Source organism: Lithobates pipiens, unplaced genomic scaffold (genome assembly GCF_037356315.1).
Source record: "Lithobates pipiens isolate NorthernLeopardFrog02 unplaced genomic scaffold, aLitPip1_a1.2 Scaffold_30, whole genome shotgun sequence".
Taxonomy (NCBI): Eukaryota; Metazoa; Chordata; class Amphibia; order Anura; family Ranidae; genus Lithobates; species Lithobates pipiens.
Window position 1 is genome coordinate 165,842,366 of NW_027507791.1, and position 24,732 is coordinate 165,867,097.

Below are 24,732 nucleotides of genomic sequence, written 5' to 3' on the forward strand. Positions count from 1 at the left end.
ATAGACAGCAGCGGGGCCAATAGCTCCTGCTGCTAGCAAATTCAGAGCTGGGGGCAGGGCAGAGTACTGCTGTCTGTGTCAATGGACGCAGCAGCAGGAGTACCCTCATGGAAAGCAGCTCTCCGTGGGGGGAATTGATGCAGAAGAAGAGCTGGGAACCACGCAAGGGAACCCCAGAAAAGGAGAACCGGGCCACTCTGTGCAAAACCTGTAAGCAGAACGTAAAAAAACAAAAAAAAACAGACATTTACAAAATCGCTTGAAGTATAATTACTAACATTTCATAAGCGTCAAAGCCTTTATTAACAATGCCATTAAGTTTATGCAAATTCAATATTAGGGCAGCACAGTGGTGTAGTGGTTAGCACTCTCACCTAGCAGTAAAAAGGGTCGCTGGTTCAAATCCCAACCACGACACTACCTGCCTGGAGTTTGCATGTTCTCCCTGTGCCTGCGTGGGTTTCCTCCAAAGACATGCAGGTAGGTTAATTGGCTTCTGTCCAAAATTGGGCCTAGTATATGAATGGGAACCTTGGATTGTGGACTCCTTGAGGGTAGGGACCGACGTGAGTGTGCAATGTACAGGTATAGGGCAATTGTAGACACTCACTCAGGTTGAACTGGATGGACTGGTGTCTTAATTCAATCTTACTAACTATGAAACTATGAATATTTGCAGCGTTGATGCTTCTTTTTCAAAGACCTCTGCAATTCGCCCCGATATGCTGTCAATTTCTGGGCCACATCCTGACCGATGGCAGCCCATTGTATAATCAATGCTTGGAGTTTAAGAATTTGTGGGGTTTTTTTTGTTCACCCAATAAATTCAAACTCAAATCCGTGAGTATTTAATTGAAACATCCAAGTGATTAGACGCCAAAAGTGAACAGATTATCTTGAAGTGACATGAAGCAATCTTCAACCATACCATATGTGTTCAGTGTCACCGGTCCCTTTGGAAATGCACTCAGAAATAGAACAGTGGCAGCACAGTGGTGTAGTGGTTAGCACTCATTTAGCAGTAAAATGGGTCGCTGGTTAGAATCCCAACCACAACACTACCTGCCTGGAGTTTGCATGTTCTCCCTGTGCCTGCATGGGTTTCCTCTGGGTACTCTGGTTTCCTCCCACACTCCAAAGACATGGAGGTAGGACATTGGCTTCTGTCCAAAAATGGCCCTAGTATACGAATGTGAGGGTAGGGACCAATGTGGGTGTGCAATGTACAGGGATAGTGGTAGACACACTCACTCAGGTTGAACTGGATGGACTGGTGTCTTTATTCAACCTTACTAGCCATGAAACATGCCTTGCACTCTCATGCTCTGCAGTAACGCTTAATATCCCCCAAAGGTATCAAATAATTCCAAAGGTGTTCTTTTAACAATTCGCACTCCATATGTAAAAGATAAAAAGTGCTTCCATTAGTGAAGTATAGTAAAACCATTTAAAACAGTACACAAAACCTTCAATTATTGCACTTACATCCTTTTCATCACACAAAGGCACTTCAACATAAATTTTCCAGAGTGGGGAATTCACAGTGGTAACGCAATGTAGTGCGGTCTCGGTGGACCCAGAAATAACTTGTAAATCTCACCTCCACTCCGCTCGCCTATCTACTCCACTTTTCTCCACTTCAGATGCACTGCACACTCAATGGTCGGTATTCGAACGTTATATGCTCCTAGTATTTGCCGTGGCTTATAAATACTAAGCGCTTATAAATCTCATTTTTTTGCTTTTTAGCATGAGATGAAGACAGATAAATTATGTGTTTTATCCAGCTGTATTTACTAAGTGCAACTTATAATATCCAAGTGAAAGACAGAACACCAACAGGTCTGTATTTAATGTTTACTTACATTAAAAAAATAAAGTAAAAAATAAAAAAACAAACACAGAAATCACCGAGTTGGAAAAGGGATCACCTCCTCTTAAAAAGGACTCAATAAGGTGTAGCTCATCACCTTCTCAATAGCACACAGCCATTTTACTTTCAACTGTGATCAGCTGTGGTCATTTTGAGTAGCTCAACATGGCAAGAGCTTTCCTGGAGCATTTCAATCCCTGGTACTGCAACTGAAGCAATCAACTATGGGTGGCAGGGCACTGTTAAAAGATCTACAAAGTTGGACAGGCACAAGTCAGTAGATTGATAAAAAAAAAAAAAAAAAAATAAATAATAATAATCAATGCCTAGAAGCATAGTGAAGTCTATTTAGAAGTGAAGGGATTTGGCACAACACAGACCCTCCCTGTAACAGGACATTGCCCCAAACTGGTTGAAAAAGCCAGGAGGAAACTGGTCAGAGAGGCTACCAAGAGGCCTACAACAATGCCCCGTGAAGATTCACATGGAAAAAGCTATGGTCACAAGAATAAAAATGTAATAAATTGGCCAACACTGATATAGTCATGGCCGAATTTGTTGGCACCCCAGAATTTTTTCCTGAAAATCAAGCATTTCTGACAGAAAAGTATTGCAGTAACACATGTTTTGCTATACACATGCTTATTCCCTTTGTGTGTATTGGAACAAAAAAAAGGGGAGGAAACAAAAAGCAAATTCGACAACGTCACACAAAATCGGACACCCTTGAAGACTCACCGACCATGTGTGGAGACACAGCCTGATCTCGCTCAGTTTGAGCAGATTGATCGGCAACTTGGATTCTTTCGTAGACTAGAGGCCCTGAGCCGACTGAACCCCCATCACTCCGCCCCAGCTGGATAGACTGGTGTCTGTAGTGCTCACCGCCCATTTCAGAGGGAACGATTTTCCGGACTGAATCACCGGGACCTCAACCACCAGATCAGAGTCCCTGGACTGGCTGGATCACCTGGATCTGTCGATCTAGGGATACCTGAGATTTATCCCATTTTAACAAGATCTCCTTTTGCAGCACTCTGGTGTGGAACTGGGCGTAGGGTACTGCCTAGGAGGCTACCACAAGTCCCAGTACTCACATGGAAAAACCAGAGCAACGACTACTTGCGGTTCATCAGTAGTTTGACCGCGGATCTGAGAGTCTGCAATTTGTCTGAAGGGAGAAAAACTCGCTTCCCTGGAGTCCAACAGCAAACCTAGGTACTCCAGACTCTGGGTCAGTACAGCCACCAACTTCTTTAGGTTCAACAGCCACCCAAATTCTTGCAGGGTCTGCATAGTGATCACCACATCCTCCACTAATTCTGAGGTGGAAGATGCTCTCAGACGGAGATCGTCTAGGTAACCCACGAGCACGATCCCACGTTGTCTCAGCAACGCCAATACCTTGGAAAAGACTCAGGGGGGCTGATGCCAGACCAAAAGGAAGAGGCACAAAATTAGTAATGGGCTTCTGACTACAAAACGCAGAAATTAGTGATGCCGAAGGCATATGGGTATGTGCAGGTACGCATCCTGGATGTCCAAGGACGCCAGGGAGTCCCCTTGGAGTGCAGCGACTACTGAGCGAACTGATTCCATTCTGAACCTCTGCAGTTTTACAAAGTGATTGAGGGCTTTCAAGTCCAAGATCGGACGTACCCCTTACCTCTTAGGATCCCCAAACAGATTTGAGTAGAATCCCTGGAAGCGCTCTGATTCCAGAACTGGTACAATCACCCCACGATTCAGCAAATCCCTTACCGCCCCCAACAGGGCCTCCTGGCGAACCAGGGATACAGGTATGCTGGAGGGGAAGAATCCGTTTGGCGGCCAAGAGAGGAACTCTATATCTTGTAGCCTGTGGAAATCAGATCGCAGACCCATTGGTCGGATAACCGGGAGGACCATCGGGTTGCAAACTCCAGAAGGAGACCTCCCACCCGAGCCATGGGGCAAACCTTCATACGGTAGCACTTTTATTTGCAGGCTTGCGGTTCCAGGGACGTTTTTGACAGTCCGTGGGTGTCCTGTCGGGCTGGGGACGTTTAGTCGACGCTTGAAAAAGCCGATTGTGAGTGGAAAAAGAGGGCCCTTGCCTACGGCGTAGCTCTTTAGCTTTCCAGGCCTGTGAGAGTAGTGTACTCTTAAAACCAGTGGCATTTTTAATAATGTCGCCCGATGAGGCTCCAAAGAGCCTGTCGTCAAGGAAGGTCCGTCAGGGCTTTTTGCGATGCCTGGTCAGCAGATCAGCATTTTAGCCAAATCGGGCGCCTCAGCACCACAGCCGACACTGAAGCCCTGGATAACAGAGGGAGCGTATCCAGGGCCGCGTCACAGACGTACTTCAGGCCTTGCACTAGTTGGTCTGCTAGTTCCACGCAGAAAGGGGATGCCTGTTGCTCTCCCAATTCACGGTGCAAAACTTTAGCCCACTCAGTGTCTGCAACACTAGTGCGGATGCCAGTACAGGTCACACGGCTGACTCCACAACCGTAAACAAGGAATGAGCCACCGCCTCGGCCTTCCTGTCCGTGTGATCCTTGAATGCAGGAGTCCCCTCAACCGGCAAGGTGGTTACTTTATTTAACCTGGATACCGGGGGGTCCACGACGGGAGGAGCCAACCATTTCTTCATTTCCTCAAAGGGGTAACACATCGCCATGTATTTGGGGACCGAAAAGGTCCGTTGCGGGCGACCCCATTCCTTGCAAATGAACTTGTCAAAATAAGTCAGATACGGGAATACCTTGGGTGTACGAGCTGGCTTGTGGGACCCAAAAGGGACCAGCACATCAGCAGATGGATCCGCTGGCTCCTGAATCTAAACGGTATCACGCACAGCTGTGATAAGTGCTCCAACAAGCGATTTGTCGCCCATGTACCCGGACGTGGACTCATCCTCGCTGTCGGAATGGTCCTGGTCAGCGCCATCTGACAAGACAGAACAGGGGACACCGGCCTCAGCAGGACCCGAGTGTGCGCCAGAGCTCTCCCCAGAGGATGGGGGGGGGGGGGGTTACGGGCCACTTTTTAGCACCTTTATTCCCACGCACCGCATCCATCTAGGCAACAAACGAATTGAGGACTGCCGTCAGGGTGTTCATAGGGACCGCACAGTCCGCAGGTGACCCGGTTGCAATTGCCCTGATTTCCGGGGAAGAAACACCAGTTTCAGAAGCCAAGCTGACCCTACCCTGGGATTTTGTCTCATGTGAGTCTTAAGGGGGACAGTGAAAACTTGTGGCGTTCTGATGCTAGCAGAGCGGCCATTCCATGTGGCCCGGCATCCTGGTGTCTCAGGCACACTGACAGACACAGCTCCTCTCTGTAACAAAATGGGTTGTTAGCCCTATCACTGGAGATTACTAGGCAAAGTTGTAATACAACACTTCAAAACTTTTAGAAGTTTTGAAGTGTTGTATTACAACTTTGCCTAGTAATCTCCAGTGATAGGGCTAACAACCCATTTTGTTACAGAGAGGAGCTGTGTCTGACAGTGTACCGGACCCTAAACAGGAATGCTGTCAACTAGACTCCTATGGAGTGATGGGGCCCCCTGGTGTAAAAGAATTTCAGACTACCTACCAGGGCAGCCTGAATACGCCCAAGCTACATGCCTACCCAGGTTCACTGCCCATTCTGGGATGCTGTAGTCAAGAGGCCCCTGCCATCTAGCACGAAAGCCAGATAAAAAGACTTTAGCGTTCCTATCTGGCTGGAGGAAACACATACTGAGGTACTGGCTAGTGAGCAGCTTTTTTATAACGTGGATCATGTGTTTTCTGTGGAATGTTGGAGGAGCCTATGCTAGCCATTCTGTAAGGGGACTTGGAAAATGGCACTTAGCATGGACTGGCCATTTTTCTGAAATTTAATTGCAGGAAGTCAAAACTAGAGGTCAACCGATATGGGTTTTTCTCTGGCCGAGGCCAATATATAGAAATCATGGTGGCCGATGACGATTTTTTTGGGCCGATATGTTAGCACCTTTAAAGTGCCTGCAAAACGGCTCCCCTGCAGTCTGTGTGAAAGCCCAAGTGCTTTCACACTGAGGCGATGCGCTGGCAGGATGTTAAAAAGTCCTGCAAGCAGGACCTTTGGAGTGGTGTATGTCGCTCCTCCACCACTCCTGCCCATTGATATGAATGGGCATCACCGCCGAAGCTCACGCAATGCAATTTGGCAGCGTCACTTCACGGACGCATTTAACCTCTTCCTCAGCCGCTAGCTGGGTTATATGCGCACCCACTAGCAGCTCAATAGCACCGCTAAAATGACAGTAAAGCGTTGCTAAAACTAGCAGAGTTTTACCATCAATGCCTGCCCACTCCAGTGTGAAGGCAGCCTTAATAAGTGATACAGAAAATTTCTTACATTTAAACAAAACAAAACTCCAGTTTACTTGTATGTATAATTTAGATTATAATAGAAACCGTTAGTCAAAACTTTTTGGAAAAAAAAAAAAAAAAAAAAAAAAGGGCTTACTTTACTGTTTTAATATATATTTTTTTTAATCATTAGTGTATTTTTTTCCCAAAAAATTGTGTTCGAAAGACCTCTGCGCAAATGCCGTGTGACATAAAATATTACAACAACCGCTATTTTATTCCCTAGCATCTCTGCTAAAAATTACCGTATATATATATATATATATATATATATATATATATATATATATATAATTTTTGGGGGTTCTAAGCGATTTTACAGGATTTTTACTTGTAAGCAACAAGTGTCAGAAAAGATAGTCTTTAAATGGTTAAACTGAGAACTCCTACACACTGAGTTGAGTTCATTCAGAAGTTTAAACATTGTATCTCTTTACTCTTTTCTTGGCAGGCTGCCCAGAGAGGAGGAACATCGCTTCACTGAGGCTCGGTTCACACAGGCGCAACTTGTCCAGGCGACTTCGCCGTCTGACAAGTCGCCCCCGTTCTTTACTACGGAACCATTCTAATAGGAGCGACTCAAGTCGCTCCGACTTAGAATAAAGGTTCCTGTACTACTTTTGGCATGACTTCGGGCGACTTGCATTGACTTCTATACAGAAGTCATTTTGCAAGTCGCCGCTGAGGTCGCGGCGCTGCAAGTCGTGCCGCGTCCTGTGTGAACCGAGCCTGAAGACTCGGGCAACTTGCATGGACTTCTATTACAGAAGCCATTTGCAAGTCGCGCTGTAGTTCTAAATCGGCCTTTTTATCAGCACAATCAGCCGAGTCCCTCAAGGCTCTCCTTTGTCACCCGTTCTCTTCAACAGGCTGTAGTCACACTGCTAGGACCCACACTAGCTGCCACAGTGGAAGCAGCAGTACATAAAGGGCTGGAACAGCTGTACCTGGAAGTACAGGCCCAGGCACAGAGACTGACATACAGAGGAGCGGATCTCCTCTCTGGAGGGAGGATGAGGCTGCAAGCACACCTGTGACACTGGCACGTATAGCTATCCCAGAACAACTGGGCCTACGCATACCATGCACGATCTAAAGAGCGCATCGCACTGGACAGCACTCTGAATCGTATGCCAAACCCTGCCATGTTATTGTTAAATATCTGAAGTATGCGGACAAAAACACCATCATGCAGAAGCTCCGCCGCACACGTTCACTGATAGTAGTAGTTTTGCGCCGTCTACCATTTGCGGATTAAACCACATTGAAGTGAGGAATAGGCGCAAGGCTTTCTCTCCGGTATGCACCGCTCTGCACAACAACCAAATTAGATTCTCCTTGGCCTACCCAGCCACCCTAAGGGCCGCTTCACACAGCGGGCGATGCGAGGCGACACGACTCGCCTCACTCCCGCAAGTCGCCCCCGTTCTGTACAATGGAACCGTTCTGAGAGGAGCGACTCGAGTCGCTCCGACTCAGAAAAAAGGTTCCTGTACTACTTTCGGGCGACCTCGGGGCGACTTGCATTGACTTCTATACAGAAGTCATTTGCAAGTCGCCGCCGAGGCCGCTGCAGGTCGCGGCGAGGCAAGTCAGAGTCGCCTCACCTGCAGTGTGAACCGGCCCTAAGAATGCAAACATACCAAGGCGAACAACTCATTTTCACCACGTCAGAGGAGGCGGAAAAATACATCAACACCATGGGCACCGACATGGAACACGTAGATTCTGTGGGGAACTCTGCCTCGCAACCAACGATCCAGCCATCTACGTACCCCAAGCACCAACGTAGCCCAACTAAACCTCCGTACAAGTGCATCCGAGTCACACCAAAGGATGACCGCTCAGGCCAACGCCGACACAGTACTGCGAAGAATCACTCAGATACTTACTATAGGTGAGGGTGCTAAGTGTCACGGATGGGACAGAACCCATAGACTACCTAGGCATTACCGTTTTAATCCAAGTTAGCTTGCCAAGCTGTTTGTAAATGATTCTTAATAGTATACTTTTCTATAGTCCGTTTTAATGCTCCACAGAGGTTACAGCTACCAATTCGGCTCACTAGCCCTCTACAATGGCCCTAGCCAAAATTTGCCCGGTTGCTAACCCAAATTGCCACCTGGACAGAAGGGTAAAATATCCTATACCGTCTTTACATCTGTCCCCCCCCCCCCCACCCCCCTCCCCCTTTTTTTTTTTTTTATCAGCACTTGTGATTATGGCCATCACTGTCTCCGCTTCTACCTCCCCCTATGGCCTCATTCCAGCCACCAGGGGAGGAGCGGGAAAGGGAAGATTACTGGTTGAACCACATGTGGAAAAATAAGAAGTTCACATAGGATGTTAGGAATTTTCCTCACTTGAACTTTGTTCCGCTGTTACTCTTACTAGTTAATACGATGATATACATGGTGTTAATCCCTTGTTTTACTCCCATACCCTCGGGAGGGTTGGCTTACTTTGTGGGCTCACAGGTAGCAGAGGCCCTGTCCGACAGTGGTCCTGTTAGAAAACTATCATACAAATTTACTTAGACATTTCCGATATGGCCACTCCATCTGGCGGGAATCACTTAAAGTTCATTTCCTGGAATGTTAAGGGGCTCAAATCACCATGTAAACGCATGGCTATTCTGAGACACTTAAAGCGCCTCCATGCAGATGTAGCACTGCTGCAGGAGACACACCTGACAATTTGCAATGAACGCATAATTTGTGGGTGGGTTGGTACGGTATTTGGCTCCCCAGTCATCGGGCACAAAGCTGGTTTAGCTATTCTACTCCACAAAAATCTGAGACTTGAGGTTAAGGATGTCAGGGCTGACTCGGAGGGCCGCAAAGTGAGACTGTACATATGACGCTAGACTGAAAACCCATAGCTATCACCAACATTTATGCCCCCAACTCACCCAGTACTGCCTTCTTTCAAGATATGGCCCAGTGGATTCTTACCACCCCCGAAATCATGCACCTAGTTGGTGGAGACTTCAACTTGGTCATGTCTCCATTAGCTGATCAAACGAAAGGCCCCACATCTTATACAACTAACTCGGCTCCCTCAATACCCAGCCCCATCTATCTCACACAAGCCATTACATCCATACACTATACTGAGTCTTCAACACCCGACTGAACAAGAGTACACCTTTTTTTCTCCCCCGCAATCTTTCTCGCGCATAGATTATATGTTTGCCTCCCCTACACTAATGCCCTCCCTGAGCGATTCAGAGACCCTAGATGCCAGACTCTCGGATCACAGCCCCAGTGTGGTACTTATGTCCCAATCCACACCATCTCCCTCATCATCCTGGCACTTCCCCATCATAACTGGTAGAAAACAGACTTTAAACATACGTTACGCAACGCCTGGAACGAATATGTATCCACAAACGGGGAACACATTACCGACCCCAACCTATTCTGGGAGACCGGTAAAGCCTTCCTGAGAGGAATAAATTATATATCTTACACCGCCCAATTTAAGAAACACAACAACAGGCACCACTATAACCGTGCTAGTGAAGCGCTACGCATAGCACACAAACGCCTAAGCTTAAGCTGTATGCCTGATAATATCCAAAGCTGGCAGCAGGCTAAAAGCTCATTTGACCTTTGGGCAGAACAACAAGAAACTGCTAAATTGTCCTACACCAAATTACAATTTCATAGGTTTGGTAACAAAGCAGGTAAATTACTGGCGAAATTGTTTAGGGATGCGGTGACCCACACGTATCAACGCCATGAGAGATACAGATTGTTCCCTAACCACATCAACCGATAAAATCAGCTATCTGCTGACCAAATACTATACAGACCTATACACAGCAGACCCCACAGACCAAACTGCAGCTGAAGCTCTACTCTCGAGTTTGGGCAAACTTACTCCGGAGAGTACACATTTAGATGAACTAAATGCCCCTATTGCCCTAGACTATATATATCACACTATCACTGCCATGTGATCTGCCAAAGCACCAGGACCAGATGGCTATACAGCAGAATTTTACAAGTCAACCATTGACTTTATCCCTGACCCACTTAAACATGTTTATTCAGACATGTGGAACGGAGGGCCTTATATGCCTACTGGGACATAGGCATATAAAACTAATTTCCAAGAAAGGGAAAGACCCCCTACTGCCAGGATCCTACCGCCCAATATCCTTAATAAATGTCAAAGTCAAAATCATATCCAAAATAGTAGCTTCATGTCCAGCCCTTCTACTCCCGCCCCTGCTTCATCCAGCCCAATCAGGCTTCGTTACAGGTCGATCTGTCACACTGAATATACGAAGAGTTCTCATGGCCCTAAATTATGCCACAACACACCCAGATGTTGCAATTATATCACTAGACGCAGAAAAAGCCTTTGACAACATTAGTTTGTCTTGGCTATTTAAAGTAATGACTCACTTTGGCTTCCATGGTCCTTTCATGAGGTTTCACCAACAAATGTATACATCTCTTATGGCTGGTCACTCCTGACTTCATATCTGGTGCAATACCCTTAACTAAGGGAACTAGACAGGGAGGCCCACTGTCACCCCCTACTGTTTAACTTGGCCATTGAGCCTCTATGTAGTCTACTTAACTCTCGAGATGGGGTCAGTGGAATTACTATAGGAACTCAGGTTTTACACTCTGCTTTATTTTCAGACGACATACTGCTGTTTTCCACTAATCTCTGACTTCGACAACTTGAGTGAACTTTTTGCGGCCTTTTGAGAGAGCTCAGGCTTTCAAATAAACTTTGATAAAAGTGAAATCTTACCTTTCCACCCAAGACTAGCTCTGAAGTGGAAACATCTATCTCCATTTACTATAGCACAATGTACTACCACCTATTTGTGTATCCATATCGGCCGTGAACCGTCTTTATATGGGCTCAATTACACAACCGTTAATAACAAAAATTGTACAGGAATTAGAGGTCTGGGCGACCCTACCCCTCTTGCTCTTCGGGAGATGCCACTTATTTAAAATGTTATGCTTTGCGCGGTTACTATACCCAATGCAGACCATACCCTTACTACTGAAGCACTCAGATATCCAAAAAATTCTCAAGGAGCTAACAAATTTCCTATGGTCTCGCAAAAAAGCACTCATTTATGCTTTGCATAAATTGAGCCTCCCGAAGCCCGAGGGTGGTGCAGGTATGCCAAATATTCGTTTTTATAATCTGGCATGTTTACTTAGACAGGGATTCAATAACGGGAAAATCCAAATACTGCAATAACCTTCTCGAGGGAGCTATGGCCTCTCCATACACTTTGGCGGCTATTCTACATTCCAATCTTAATGCCCTACCACCTCATCTGAAATCAAATCTAATTCTCAGAGACCCGATCATTGCCTGGAAAAAAAAATGCATAAACTACTGGGGCTACCATCAGCTATCTCTACATCCTTACCAATTCAAGGGAACCCTAGGTTTCTCCCCTCTGCCCTGGATGAAGCATTTGACCAATGGAAAGTAAAAGGCCTCACATCAGCTACATCGGTGTATCAAGACAGACCGGGGGAGCTCAAAACCTTCTCCTTTCTATCACAAGAATTCTCCCTACCAGCAGTGCACATCTTTTACTACAACCAACTGACTACCTGCAATCCTGCTATGGACCCAAGTCAGACCCTTTCCGGAGGTCCTTCATAGACACAGTGCTACAGTCAGGGGAGTATTCCATCACTAGCTTGTACTCCTACCTTATACAACACCAATCTGAGAAATACCACCTCAAACCATTCCAAACATGTCATGTCCTTCTTGGCGATGAAGATCTACCGGAAAAAAACACTGGAAGGATACAGACACATACCATATCAGAAACATGGCGATTAACCCAATTCAAAATAATCCAGAGAGCAAACTACCCACTTTACATTGACAAAGAAAACAAAAACCTAATGCAATGCCCCTGGTGCCCTTTACCCTGCCCCACTCTGATCCACCGTTTATGGGACTGCCTAACCATTGCTAGCTACTGGGACTTGGTGATATTGTATGTTGGCAATATTACCAAGAAGCAGATCCTGAAAGGTCAGCTGTTATGTCTATTTGGATATGCTACCCAATTACCTCCCTCAGCGGTTGTGAAACCGACATCTATTCCACAATGGGCACACCTTGCTCTTGTAACCCGCGGGATGATAATGCATTATTGGATCTCCAAGGAACCACCTACTCTACCTGCAGTGCAAAGAGCCATGGAATCGCTCTTCAGGTTTTTATTTACGGAGGATATGGCAGAGTCAACCGCCAGTATACCCCACATCTTAACAAATGTTTCCTCTATAGGAAAGTGTAGAAAACTTTAGGAGGAAAAAAAATAAATGGTTTATCTGGGTGATCCCACTCAGAATAGATACGTTTTTCCAGTAAGTGCTGCGGGGGGGGGGGGGGGGTCATCAGAGCCTGGAGGGTACCCCTTGGAACCCCACTCTACTCTTCAGGGTATTTGTACCTCTTCTACTAAAAATGCAAAGCAACAAAAAAAAAAAAAAAAATAAATACAATGACTGCTGAGCACTATAGTTCAGCAACTGCCGCTGCTACCAAGACTCAGTGTGGTGCCTAAGTAAATGTTGCATGGGAATGCCTGTGTCCTCCACACTTACATGTGCCCGTCTGCTCTGTGTCCCTCCATAGGCACCTGAAAAAGAAAGCCTGTGTAGCCTAGCGCTCCCCCCACGTTTTTCAAAAATTAGCGTTTCCTGCGCAAGCCGAGGCTCCAATTCCTGCTGACAAGCATGAAGGGGAGGCTGGGACGGTGAACGTGAAGCCAATATAATGGCGGTGGCGGACAGTGTCGGGTGGTGCGGTATGCTACCGCTCGCTACTCAGGATTGCCTCAGCCCCCTAATCCATGCAGTGAGATTCCAAAGATGGAAAAAAAAAAAACCCTTACCTTCATCCTTCCTGGAGCATGGCTGGAGGAGCATAGAGCATAAACACCAAGCAGACAAAACAGGCATGAAAAGGTATGTGCTCTTGGCAGCCCCCGGTGGTGACAATAGGCATAGCATACATTTACTTTAAAGGAGAAACCTACTAGAATTAGAAAAATTCTTGGAGTCTCCCTTACCTTATCCAGCTGCAGGGTTTGGATAACAGACAGATATCTTCACCTCTCACAGTGGGCTCCGTTAGGAAAAAAAACCTTCAGAGACTGGTGCACCCTTGAATAGGATCCTGTAAAGCACCCCACCAGGAATATGGCTGAAAAGACCAAACACTGGGTACCGGGGTCCAGCTCTCTAAAAGAGAAGCGTTAAAGGTAAAAACCTTGTTTCTTCGGACACGAGGCCCGGGTACCATCCAATTCGGCCTGGAAAAGACACCTTGAATGAATCCAGCTGCATGGCTAGCCCTAGTGAGGATATTCCACGGAGCTCAGCACAACTTTACTTGTGACCAACTAAGACACTGGCAAAAAAAACAAAAAAAACCTGGAGCTACCTCCAGTAAGGGAAGAGGTTATATGGGGGATTGAACTTCCTGTCTAGGGTGTGCCAGTGTCCAATCACCTAGTGATTCCCTATAACCCATCATTAATTACTGAGTCTGTGTCCCATGAAGAAAGAAAAAAAAAAAAAGGTATAAAACGCTCCTCTAATGGAAGTCAGCCTGAAGATCCTCACTAGATGGTATAGGACTCCAACAAGACTCTAGTATCTTCCCCTCAGTGCCCCACCTATGTTTCAGAGGCTGTCAGATGATGGGCTTTAGGTTGTACATATGGTGGGATTGTCCCAAAATGAGAAGATTTTGGAACTAAAATTTTCCAAATACACAAAGCGACTTAGTGCTTGGTTCCCAACGCCTAAGTCAATGTTTCCATGCAAATGCCCTTTTATCAATACCTTTGTTATCGGTTTAATAACCAGTTTGTTTATTCTATAATTGTCTCTATTGAAGTTTACTTTCTGCATCTCAGATCACCCTACGATTTTGCTATGCTCTCTGTAAGAAAAACATTTTTTATTTTTATATATATACATATATATATATACACACCTCATCCCCGCTATCTGAGGTTTCAGAATCAGAAGATGCTGCTGGTTTGCTCACTGGTAGTTCCTTTTCCTCTGAACTACCCCTTTTACGCTTGGCCAGTGTAAGCAGTTCCTATATATAGGAGAGAAAAATAAATAAATAAATAAAAAAAAAAAACACACACACGCTTAGTACGATGTGAATACATGTTGAGTGTTGTCTTCACAATTTAAAAAATGGGACACCAAACAATGCCCTTATCCTCAAAAAAAAAATCCCTACACATTCAATTTAAGGTCCAGTAGTCCATTTTTAATTACATTTTTTTAATTGTTCTGTATGGTGTTACTAAACCCAGTAATATGAAATAGTTTACTATTCACAAGCACTTATTTGGGTTAGAGGACTTTTTTCTCATTTAGGGATTTTCTTTGCAATCCGTTACAGAACTGTTTATATCAATAGATATAAATCCACGCTGCAATATTTTACTATATAATTTATCTCGGGGATTGTTGAATTTACCCCGAGTACTAGCTTGCAGTGTTTTATTATTTTTGTACATCAGCTTCTGAAGATTTCCACTGCAGCCTGTATACATGTCCACATGTGCGATGCCAATTATCATGTGACCTGGCTAGCCATGATCAACAAGCAATTAGTCTCCCCAGCATAAAAGACAACTAAGCATGTGCAGGTTGGCTACTATGCCTGCGTTAGCCTAGCTTTCCCCAGATAGACAGTGCGGGAGGGAAGGATATGTGCATACAGAGGATTAACCCCTTAAAGAGGAGCTGCACAAAAAAAAAAAATATTAAAAGCCAGCAGCTACTAATATTGCAGCTGCTGACTTTTAATAATATCACACTTACCTGTCCCAGGGTCCAGCGATGTCGGCGGCAGATGACGAGCGATCGCTCGTCTCGCTGCAGCCACCGCCGCCATCCTCTGTCAGGGAATCGGGAAGTGAAGCAAGAGGGCTTCACTGCCCGGTTCCCTAATGCGCATGCGCGAGTCGCGCTGCGCTGGTTCCCCGCTGTGTCTCTGGGAACTGTGTTTCCCAGAACACAACGGGGGGGGGGCGGAGCCATGCGGCGATGGGCGGAGCCATGCGGCGGTCTGGCCGGAAGTGGGTGCAGTTACCTGGATTATCCAGGTAACTGCACCCCCCTCCCCCCCGAAAGGTGCCGATTGTGGCACCGGAGGGGGGGAGGGATAATACTAGCGGAACTTCCCCTTTAGGGTGAAGAACCGCTTTAAGTTCAACAGTGAGTTTCACAAGCATGCTATGCTGCATATCAGGGCTGGGAAAAAAATAAAAATCGATTTGAATCTTGAACTGAGTTGAGAGATCAAATCGATTCAAATTTTCAGCAAAACAATTTTTTTTTTTTTCCCACCAGGACCTGCGCTGACACCGTGCCGGTCCTGAGGAGCTGCGAGCAGGAGTTTTTAGGCGAGGCCGAGGCTTCGGCCTAGTCCACGAGGCCGGACTCTGCCGACTAGGCCGAAGCCTCGCCTAAAAACTCCTGCCCCCAGCTCCTCAGGACTGGCGCAGTGTCAATAAAAGGGAACTGATTTAAATGATTATGATGGTTTGTTGCCATGACAAATGAAAATCCCTGAATGTAGACTAAAATAATTGCAGTTGCTTCAGGATCAGATTTACTGTCCATTAATTCAATTTGTATTGTACACAGCACAAGGACAAAACCAATACTAAATTGGATGGATTATCTGCTTGGGGAAGAAAATAATCCCTTTATAAACCTGTTTTTGTTAAATTAATTACATACATTGGTAATGTTCTAGCTTAAAAAAATTAAAATAAACATGACAAGAATCCTTGTTCAAGCAAGCAAATGTGAGGACAATAATACATGATCTTTAATATGGCATTGACCGGTCTTAAAACATTGCCAAGATAACAGAGTTGCTGAAGTATCTGTTAGTTTTCCAAATGGTGTTCCCGTGTGGGAAGGAGTTTTTAGGTTAGGCCACGGCTTCGGCCTAGTCCGCGAGGCCGGACGCCTCACCTAAAAACTCCTGCCCGCAGCTCCTCAGGACCAGTGCAGTGTCCAAAAAAACACAACACACACACACTAAACAACAAAAAAAACCTCAAATTTGAAACGTGAATAGAGAAAAATAAATTTGCAGATTTTTATTGAAGAAAATCGCCCAGCTCTACTGCATATACAGATATTTTATGGTTGTGGGTTTATTATCACTTTAATCTATTCTGCTGCTTTGTAAAATGTCCCTTGTCCTTCCTACAAGGAAGCCTGAGGGCAATAAACTATTTTAGGAATTCAGATTTCATTTTTTATCAACCAGAGTTGAGCGTTTAGTGTCACTTTAAATGTTTATTCTAATCTTCATCCCATAAGAGTTTTATCTAGAGTACAATAATCTTTTTTTTTTTTTGCAATTTGCCACTTTATAGAGAACTAGGGGTGCAACAGATCAAAGAACTCACGGATTGGATCGTTCCTCGGATCAGAGTCACGGATCGGATCATTTTTCGGATCAGCAAATGATTTAATTTGCAAGAACCTGTGAAAATTCCACCACCATATAGTCCCCACTGTAATATTGGCTGAGTAAGGCTGGGCATCGCAGAGTATTGGCAGGCTGGGCATCGCAGAGTATTGGCAGGCAGGGTATTGCAGGGTATTGGGGTACTGCAGGGTATTGGGGTACTGCAGGGTATTGGCAGGGGATTGCAGGGTATTGCAGGGGATTGGCAGGGATGGCTGCTTCCATCTCAGGATCTCTCCCCTCCACTGTACAGGTTAGTACAGAGAGGGGAGAGAGGAACCTTGTCATGACGCTGGTTTGTTTACAAGTGATCACTCCGAAGCGATCAGTGTAAACAGCCTGGGTGTAGAAAGATGGCCGCCGCTTCAGAGCTATGCCGAAGCCGCTGCATTTCCTAAGGCCGAGACCGTGGAGCGCTCCACGGATCGCGGCATGTGTCGAGCTGAGCGGGTTGACCCGTTCGGATCGCGGATCGGTGGCGATCCGTTGCACCCCTATAGAGAACACTATAAATTACAAGTACCGTAATTATTGGCGTTTAACACGCACAGGCTTTAAACACACACACATTCATTTTAAGAGGAAAGTATCGGGGGGGGGGGACAAAAAAAAACCCCAAAAAACCTTACATTTTAAATAAGGAACTATGAAGCAAAATAAGGGTCAGTGCCCATCTGCAGCCTCACCACTGCCATTAGTGCAGCCGCCTCACCAATGCCATCAGTGCAGCCTGATTGACGCCCATCTGAAGCCCTGAGGGGACAGGGAGGGGGCAGGGGAGAGCGTTGACAGATTACATATAGTGAGAATCTCCTATGATAGGCAGAACAGAGGTCGAATGGCGGCCCAGGAGACGGGACTTTCTATTACAGAGGCCGCCAAGTAAACAGGAGATTCTCACAGTATGTAATCTGACGGTGCTCGTCCCCCCCCGTTCCCTCTGAGGCAGCAAAAATTTAAGTATTGGCGTATAACACAAACACGCTATTTGCACCCGATTTTCATGGTGAAAAAGTGAGTTTATAAGCCAATAAATACAACAATTTTGAACTAGCAAAAAGGAAAGAAAGACAAAAATAGGATTTTTATAACAGCTTACCTGTAAAAGCCTTTTCTTGGAGTACATCACAGGCCCCAAAGCCACATTAATTACTGTATGGGTTATATGGCACCTTCAGGTGGTGGACACTGGTACACCCTAAACAGGAAGTTCAATTCCCCATATAACTCCTCCCCTTACTGTGGGAACCTCAGTTTTGTAGCAAAGCAATACACGTGTATCCAAAGAGGGGAGGGACCTCTGTGCCCCATGATGTACTGCAAGAAAAGGATTTTATAGGTAAGCTGTTATAAAAATCCAATTTTCTTTATCGTACATCATGGGACACAGAGCCACAGTAATTATAATTACTGTATGGGATGTCCCAGAGCAATGACACCTGAGGGGAGGGGACACAAACAAAAGTAGGGTGAAATCAGACCCGAGGACCTATACTACTGCCTGCAGTACACTGCGCCCAAAGGTGATATCCTCATGCCTTCTTACATCCATTTTAAAAAAAACCTGTTTTCTTTTCATACATCAGGGGACATAGAGCCATCCTAGTCACTATGTGTGATGTCCGATAGCAATGGCAACTGAAGGGAGAGAGACAAAAAAAAAAAAAAAAAAGTAGGGAATTAAGAGGCTAGAGGACTTATACTGCAGCCTGCAGTATACTACACCCAAAAGGCAATATCCTCATGACCTTTAACATCAATTTGATAGAATTTGGTAAATGTATGGACTGAAGACCATGCTGCGGCCTTGCAGATCTGAGTCAAAGGCTTTAACATGAAAAAGGAAGTATTTTCTTCTTTAGACCATAAGCTTGAACAATCACTTGACTAATCCATTTGGAAATATTAGATGTTGATTCTGCCTGTCCTGTTTTAGGACCTTCTGGCACTACAAACAAAACAAGTTTTGCAAACCTGAGCGGTCTCCTTTAAATAGACTGACTGCTCTTACTACATTAAGGGAATGTAGTGCTTTCTCTTCCCTAGATCGAGACTCTGGGAAGAAAGAGGGATGGATATCATACTGGTTCAAATGAAAACCTGTCACCACCTTTGGTAGGAATTCAGGATGAGGAATCAATACCAGATGCATATCCTTATGCATGATCAAATATGGCTCTTTACTAGACACAGCCGCTATTTACGATACTCTTCTAGCGGAAGAAAAGGTAACCAAAAAGACTCTTGTCAAAAGAACCAAGGGAATTTCCCGTAAAGGCTCAAAAGGCTGATTCTGTAGAAAAACGGACAAGACCAAATTTAAATACCAAGGATTTAGAGGTGCCTCGATAGGGGGATTCATTTGCGTTACCCCCTGAATAAAACTACGCACCAGAGAGTGAATTAAAGGATCCTACCTATGACATACTTCCTGGGGTGCCAAACCCTGGATACACACCAGGAAACATACGCCTTCCAGACTCTATAGTAAATGGCTCTGGAGGCTGGCTTCCTATCATTAACCAAAGTAGACACCACTGAAGGGCATAACCCATGGTCCTTTAGAATGTGGATTTCAATAGCCAAACAGTTAAATTTAGCGTTTGTCAGTTAGGCTGGAATACAGGACTTGGAGCGAGAAGGTCTGGCCACAATGACAGAGTCCAATGGACTCCTACTGCCATCTTTATGATATCGACAAACCAAGATCTTCTGGGCCACCAGAATCAACTCCTTTTGTTACTGCTTGATCCTGCGGAAAAGGTGCGGAAGTAGCAGAACTGGGGGGAAACCCATAGATCAGTAAAAAATAATCCCATGGGAAGACCAAGGTGTCTGGTCCGCACGCTAGAGGATCCCTCGTCCTTGACACAAAGTTGATCCACGTCCGGAATACCCCATCTTTGACATATTGATAGAAAGATGTCGGGGTGAAGGGACTATTCTCCCAGAAATAATTGTTGGCAACTCAATTAGTCCACCATCCAATTTACTATCCCTGGAATGAAAATCGCTGATAGGCAAGGAATGTTACTTTCTGCCCAAACTAGACTATGATGCACCTCTTTTTGGGCTGCACTTGTGCCCCTTGGCGATTGATGTAGGCCACAGTCGTGGCATTGTCGGATTGAATCTTGACAGGACAGTCCCATGGCCTTAGCGTCTAGGGCCATACGTACTGCCTGAAACTCTAGAATGTTGATGGGCAAGGTCCTTTCTGACTTGGACCATTTCCCCTGGACAGAAGCTTCTTCCAGGACTGCTCCCCAGCCTAGAAGGCTGGCATCTGTTACCACTTTCAAGGATACTGGTCAAAAGAATTTTCCCTTTTGGAGGCTGCTGGATATCAACCACCAATTGAGGCTCTGACACACCTCGGGGGATAAGCACATTGGAAAGTTCAAATCCTGAACCTTCTTGTTCCAGGCCGACAGAATGGTGCTTTGTAGCAGTCTTGAATTTAACTGCGCATAAGGGACGACCTTGAAGGAGGCCACCATCTTCCCTAACAAATTCATGCCCAGCCGAATGGAAGGATTTCTCTTTGCTTTGACAAGTTGAATCGGTTCTTTTATGTACTGCCTGGGGTAGTTATACCTTCTTTTGTATGGTATCTATGACCAGCCCCAAGTACTGTAATCTCCTTGCTGGTTTTAAGGAGCATTTTTCAAGGTTGAGTATCCAACCTAGAAATCCCAGGTAGCTTACAGGTGAGATTAAACGTTGGTTTAGACCAGAGACTGATTGATCTACTAAAAGCAAATTTTCTAATAGGCTAGGACAGTTATGTCCTGAGCCCTTACGACTATTTATTAACACCCGCGGTGCGGTGGCTAGACCAAATGGCAGAGCCACAAATTGAAAATGATGATTTTCTACCTCGAAGCGTAGACATTTCTGATGAGCAGGAAATATTGACACATGGAGATATGCATCCTTGATATTGATCAATGACAAAAACTCCCATTCTTGCAAAAAGGAAACAAATCAGACTGACTCCATGTGAAAAGACCAGACATTTAAGTGCTGGTTCAGATCTTTGAGATCTAGAATGAGTCATACCTCCCCGTTTGGTTAGGGAACCGTGAAAAAGTTTGAATAAAACCCTGAGTCCTGTTCCTCTAAGGGAACCTCTGATATCACCTCCTGGGATAAGAGATGATCCAGAGCTAGAAAGACTTCCTCTTCTCTGGATCTCTGGAAACATTTGATCTTTGAAAAACGAGGAGACAGGAATTCTCAGAACTCTAGTTTGTAACCTAGAGAAACTGAGGAAGCCACCCATCTGTCTTGACATTGTTCCTGCCAGATCTTTGAAAATTGCAGAAGCCTTCCCCCCCACCCGAGTGAGCGGGGGCGTCCCTTCACAAGTATTTAGCATTTTGTTTTGCGGGCTTTCTGCCCCAAGTCCTCTTTTGGCCCTGGGGCTGCTCTTGAACCTGACAATGGAGGCCGTCGAGATGCCCCTGGCAGTTGCGAGGTAGAACGATTAAAAAGGAGAAATGTTTAAACTTCTTCCCATTAGAGATTCTTTGGCTTATTTAACAAAAACACAGAAAAGTTTCCCCAGGGTTTTTTTTAGCAGCAGAGAGTTGGTATGAAAATAGTTGATGTAAAAAAATAATTTGACAGACAATAGTAATTCCAAATAAACAATAATACATCATCCATATAGGTAGTGCGACAAATACAAACATGGAACATCACTCATAGCAAAAGACTATGTACAAGCATGGTTTGCCAATTGTATTCGTAACATATATATCCACATGAAAAACCCAGATGCATTTCGACCCTTGCGATTTCCGGTCTCTTCAGGGGGATTTATATTCTAGGGGAATGTCAAAATATCCAATTAAAGACTTTGGACAATATAAAAATATATACAAGTATAATATTTCAAATTAAGCAAAAATATGTCTCCATGCATATAGAGATATAGTTACCAATGGGTGTATGAGGACATGAGGACGTGGCGCATGAACCGGCATTACAGGATTATAGCCATCCAGTGATCCCATCGCTGCCACATGTTCCCCTCGCGCCCTCTGGGTGGGTGCATAGTCCGCTGAGCTTACAGGGGGCCATGTTATGGGACCCAGAGAGGAGGATGGGGGGTAAAACACCTGCAGATGGACATGCAAAAAACTTTTTGTAGGTCATCATTGAATATTAGAGGGAGTATATAGAAGTGCTAGGCAGTTATAGGCTAATTACTTGGTAATTAATGAATTCATATTGTAAAGGAATTAAACTAGTTATATATAACATGGCGTAGTTTCTTCATTAGTTATATTAATTGTAAGAGGGATTAGCTGACAGTGAGAAAAGGTGGGTGAGGGATAGGGTGTGGAGATGTGGTGGGTGAGGTGAAAACGCATGATGTGAGGTGCACTGAGGATAGGGCAAAAGGGGTGTTAAAGTGAAAACAAAACCAAACTACTGAAAAAGAAAACTAAAACAACAAAATTAAAAGTGTGAAAAGAATGATGCATGCGTGTATGTGTGTGTGAGAAAGCAAAGAAAGAAGTGGACACTTGAATAGACTATTCAAGTGTCCACTTCTTTCTTTGCTTTCTCACACACACATACACGCATGCATCATTCTTTTCACACTTTTAATTTTGTTGTTTTAGTTTTCTTTTTCAGTAGTTTGGTTTTGTTTTCACTTTAACACCCCTTTTGCCCTATCCTCAGTGCACCTCACATCATGCGTTTTCACCTCACCCACCACATCTCCACACCCTATCCCTCACCCACCTTTTCTCACTGTCAGCTAATCCCTCTTACAATTAATATAACTAATGAAGAAACTACGCCATGTTATATATAACTAGTTTAATTCCTTTACAATATGAATTCATTAATTACCAAGTAATTAGCCTATAACTGCCTAGCACTTCTATATACTCCCTCTAATATTCAATGATGACCTACAAAAAGTTTTTTGCATGTCCATCTGCAGGTGTTTTACCCCCCATCCTCCTCTCTGGGTCCCATAACATGGCCCCCTGTAAGCTCAGCGGACTATGCACCCACCCAGAGGGCGCGAGGGGAACATGTGGCAGCGATGGAATCACTGGATGGCTATAATCCTGTAATGCCGGTTCATGCGACATGTCCTCATACACCCATTGGTAACTATATCTCTATATGCATGGAGACATATTTTTGCTTAATTTGAAATATTATACTTATATATATTTTTATATTGTCCAATGTCTTTAATTAGATATTTTGACATTCCCCTAGAATATAAATCCCCCTGAAGAGACCGGAAATCGCAAGGGTCGAAATGCATCGGGGTTTTTCATGTGGATATATATGTTACGAATACAATTGGCAAACCATGCTTGTACATAGAGTCTTTTGCTATGAGTGATGTTCCATGTTTGTATTTGTCGCACTACCTATATGGATGATGTATTATTGTTCATTTGGAATTACTATTGTCTGTCAAATAAATTATTTTTTTACATCAACTATTTTCATACCAACTCTCTGCTGCTAAAAAAAACCCTGGGGAAACTTTTCTGTGTTTTTGTTGTATACTTACGGGTTATGCAGCTTTGGGGGCTCCCTCATTGTGTTATTTTTCTTCTTTGGATTATTTATCCAGATTGTCCTCAAATAACCGTTCACCATGAAAGGGGAAACAAGCCAAGAGCTTCTTACACGGTGCTTCGGCTGACCAATTCTTAAGCCACAGGACTCTGCGTGTATGCTCTAGTCCTAGTATAAAACAGTGGGACTTGGATAGAATCTTTCATAGCATCCACCGTAAAACATAGTACATCTGATACGCCAGCCCATTGCTGGGCCTGCTGATCAGAAAGAAACTTAAAGAGGAGCTGCACCTAAAAAAAAAAAATATTAAAAGCCAGCAGCTACTAATAATGCAGCTGCTGACTTAATAATATCACACTTACCTGTCCCAGGTTCCAGCGTTGTCGGCGGCAGATGACGAGCGATCGCTCGTCTCGCTGCAGCCACCGCCGCCATCCTCTGTCAGGGAATCGGGAAGTGAAGCATGAGGGCTTCCCTGCCCAGTTCCCTACTGCGCATGCGCGAGTCGCGCTGCGCTGGTTCCCCGCTGTGTCTCTGGGAACTGTGTGTTTCCCAGAACACAACGGGGGGGAGGGCGGAGCGATGCGGGGGTCTGTGGCGGTCTGGCCGGAAGTGGGTGCAGTTACCTGGATTATCCAGTTAACTGCACCCCCCTCCCCCCCGAAAGGTGCCGATTGTGGCACCGGAGGGGGGGAGGGATAATACTAGTAGAACTTCCCCTTTAGGGTGAAGAACCGCTTTAAGTATCTCCACAAACCCTTTATGGACTGAGATACACCAATTGCCACAAGAAGCAACTGTGCTACTGAACTTGTCAGGGACATGTTGTTCCTTATAAATAAATTCCAACTTTTTATCTGTTGGATCCTTTAACATCTGCACATTGTCCACCGGACAAGTGAGCATTCTTTTAGAATTCCTCCTCCATTATGATAGTCTAGAAAACTTTTTTGGAGGAAAAAAACAAAAACAAAAAAAAACTGCTGAACCAGGTGTTCCAATTCCATATATATCAGCTTTTTTAGCCATGAATGAATAGGAAAAGCATCCCCAGATGGGGGAGCTTTAGTGATTCCAAACCAGAGGTGGCTCATCAAAAGACTGCACTACAGGCAGCAAAAAGGTTGAGCGAATCAATTTAGTAAGGGAGTGTACAAGCAAACTATTGTGACACTATTCCCTCCATATTAGGATCCTTCGGAAGAGGATATATTATTATCTTCCAGATCTGATCAATGGAGGCGCCTGCCCTCTCCGACCAGGAGGTCGCCAGTGATCTAGTTGAGTGAGCCTCAAGGTGAGCTGGGACAGGTCTACCCTAGTGCTTGTAAGCTATTGAGAGATAGTCTGCTTGTTCCACCTGGCTAT

General features: G+C 44.9%; 1 protein-coding gene across 1 annotated transcript in view; it reads right to left on the reverse strand.

The window, feature by feature from the left end:
• Positions 1-24,732, reverse strand: part of RTF1 (RTF1 homolog, Paf1/RNA polymerase II complex component) — a 520,646-nt gene that overhangs the window by 461,159 nt on the left and 34,755 nt on the right. The window contains exon 2 of the mRNA XM_077465048.1: positions 14,278-14,388. Coding sequence (XP_077321174.1) covers positions 14,278-14,388 — 111 coding nt within the window. The remainder of the gene's footprint in view (positions 1-14,277; positions 14,389-24,732) is intronic.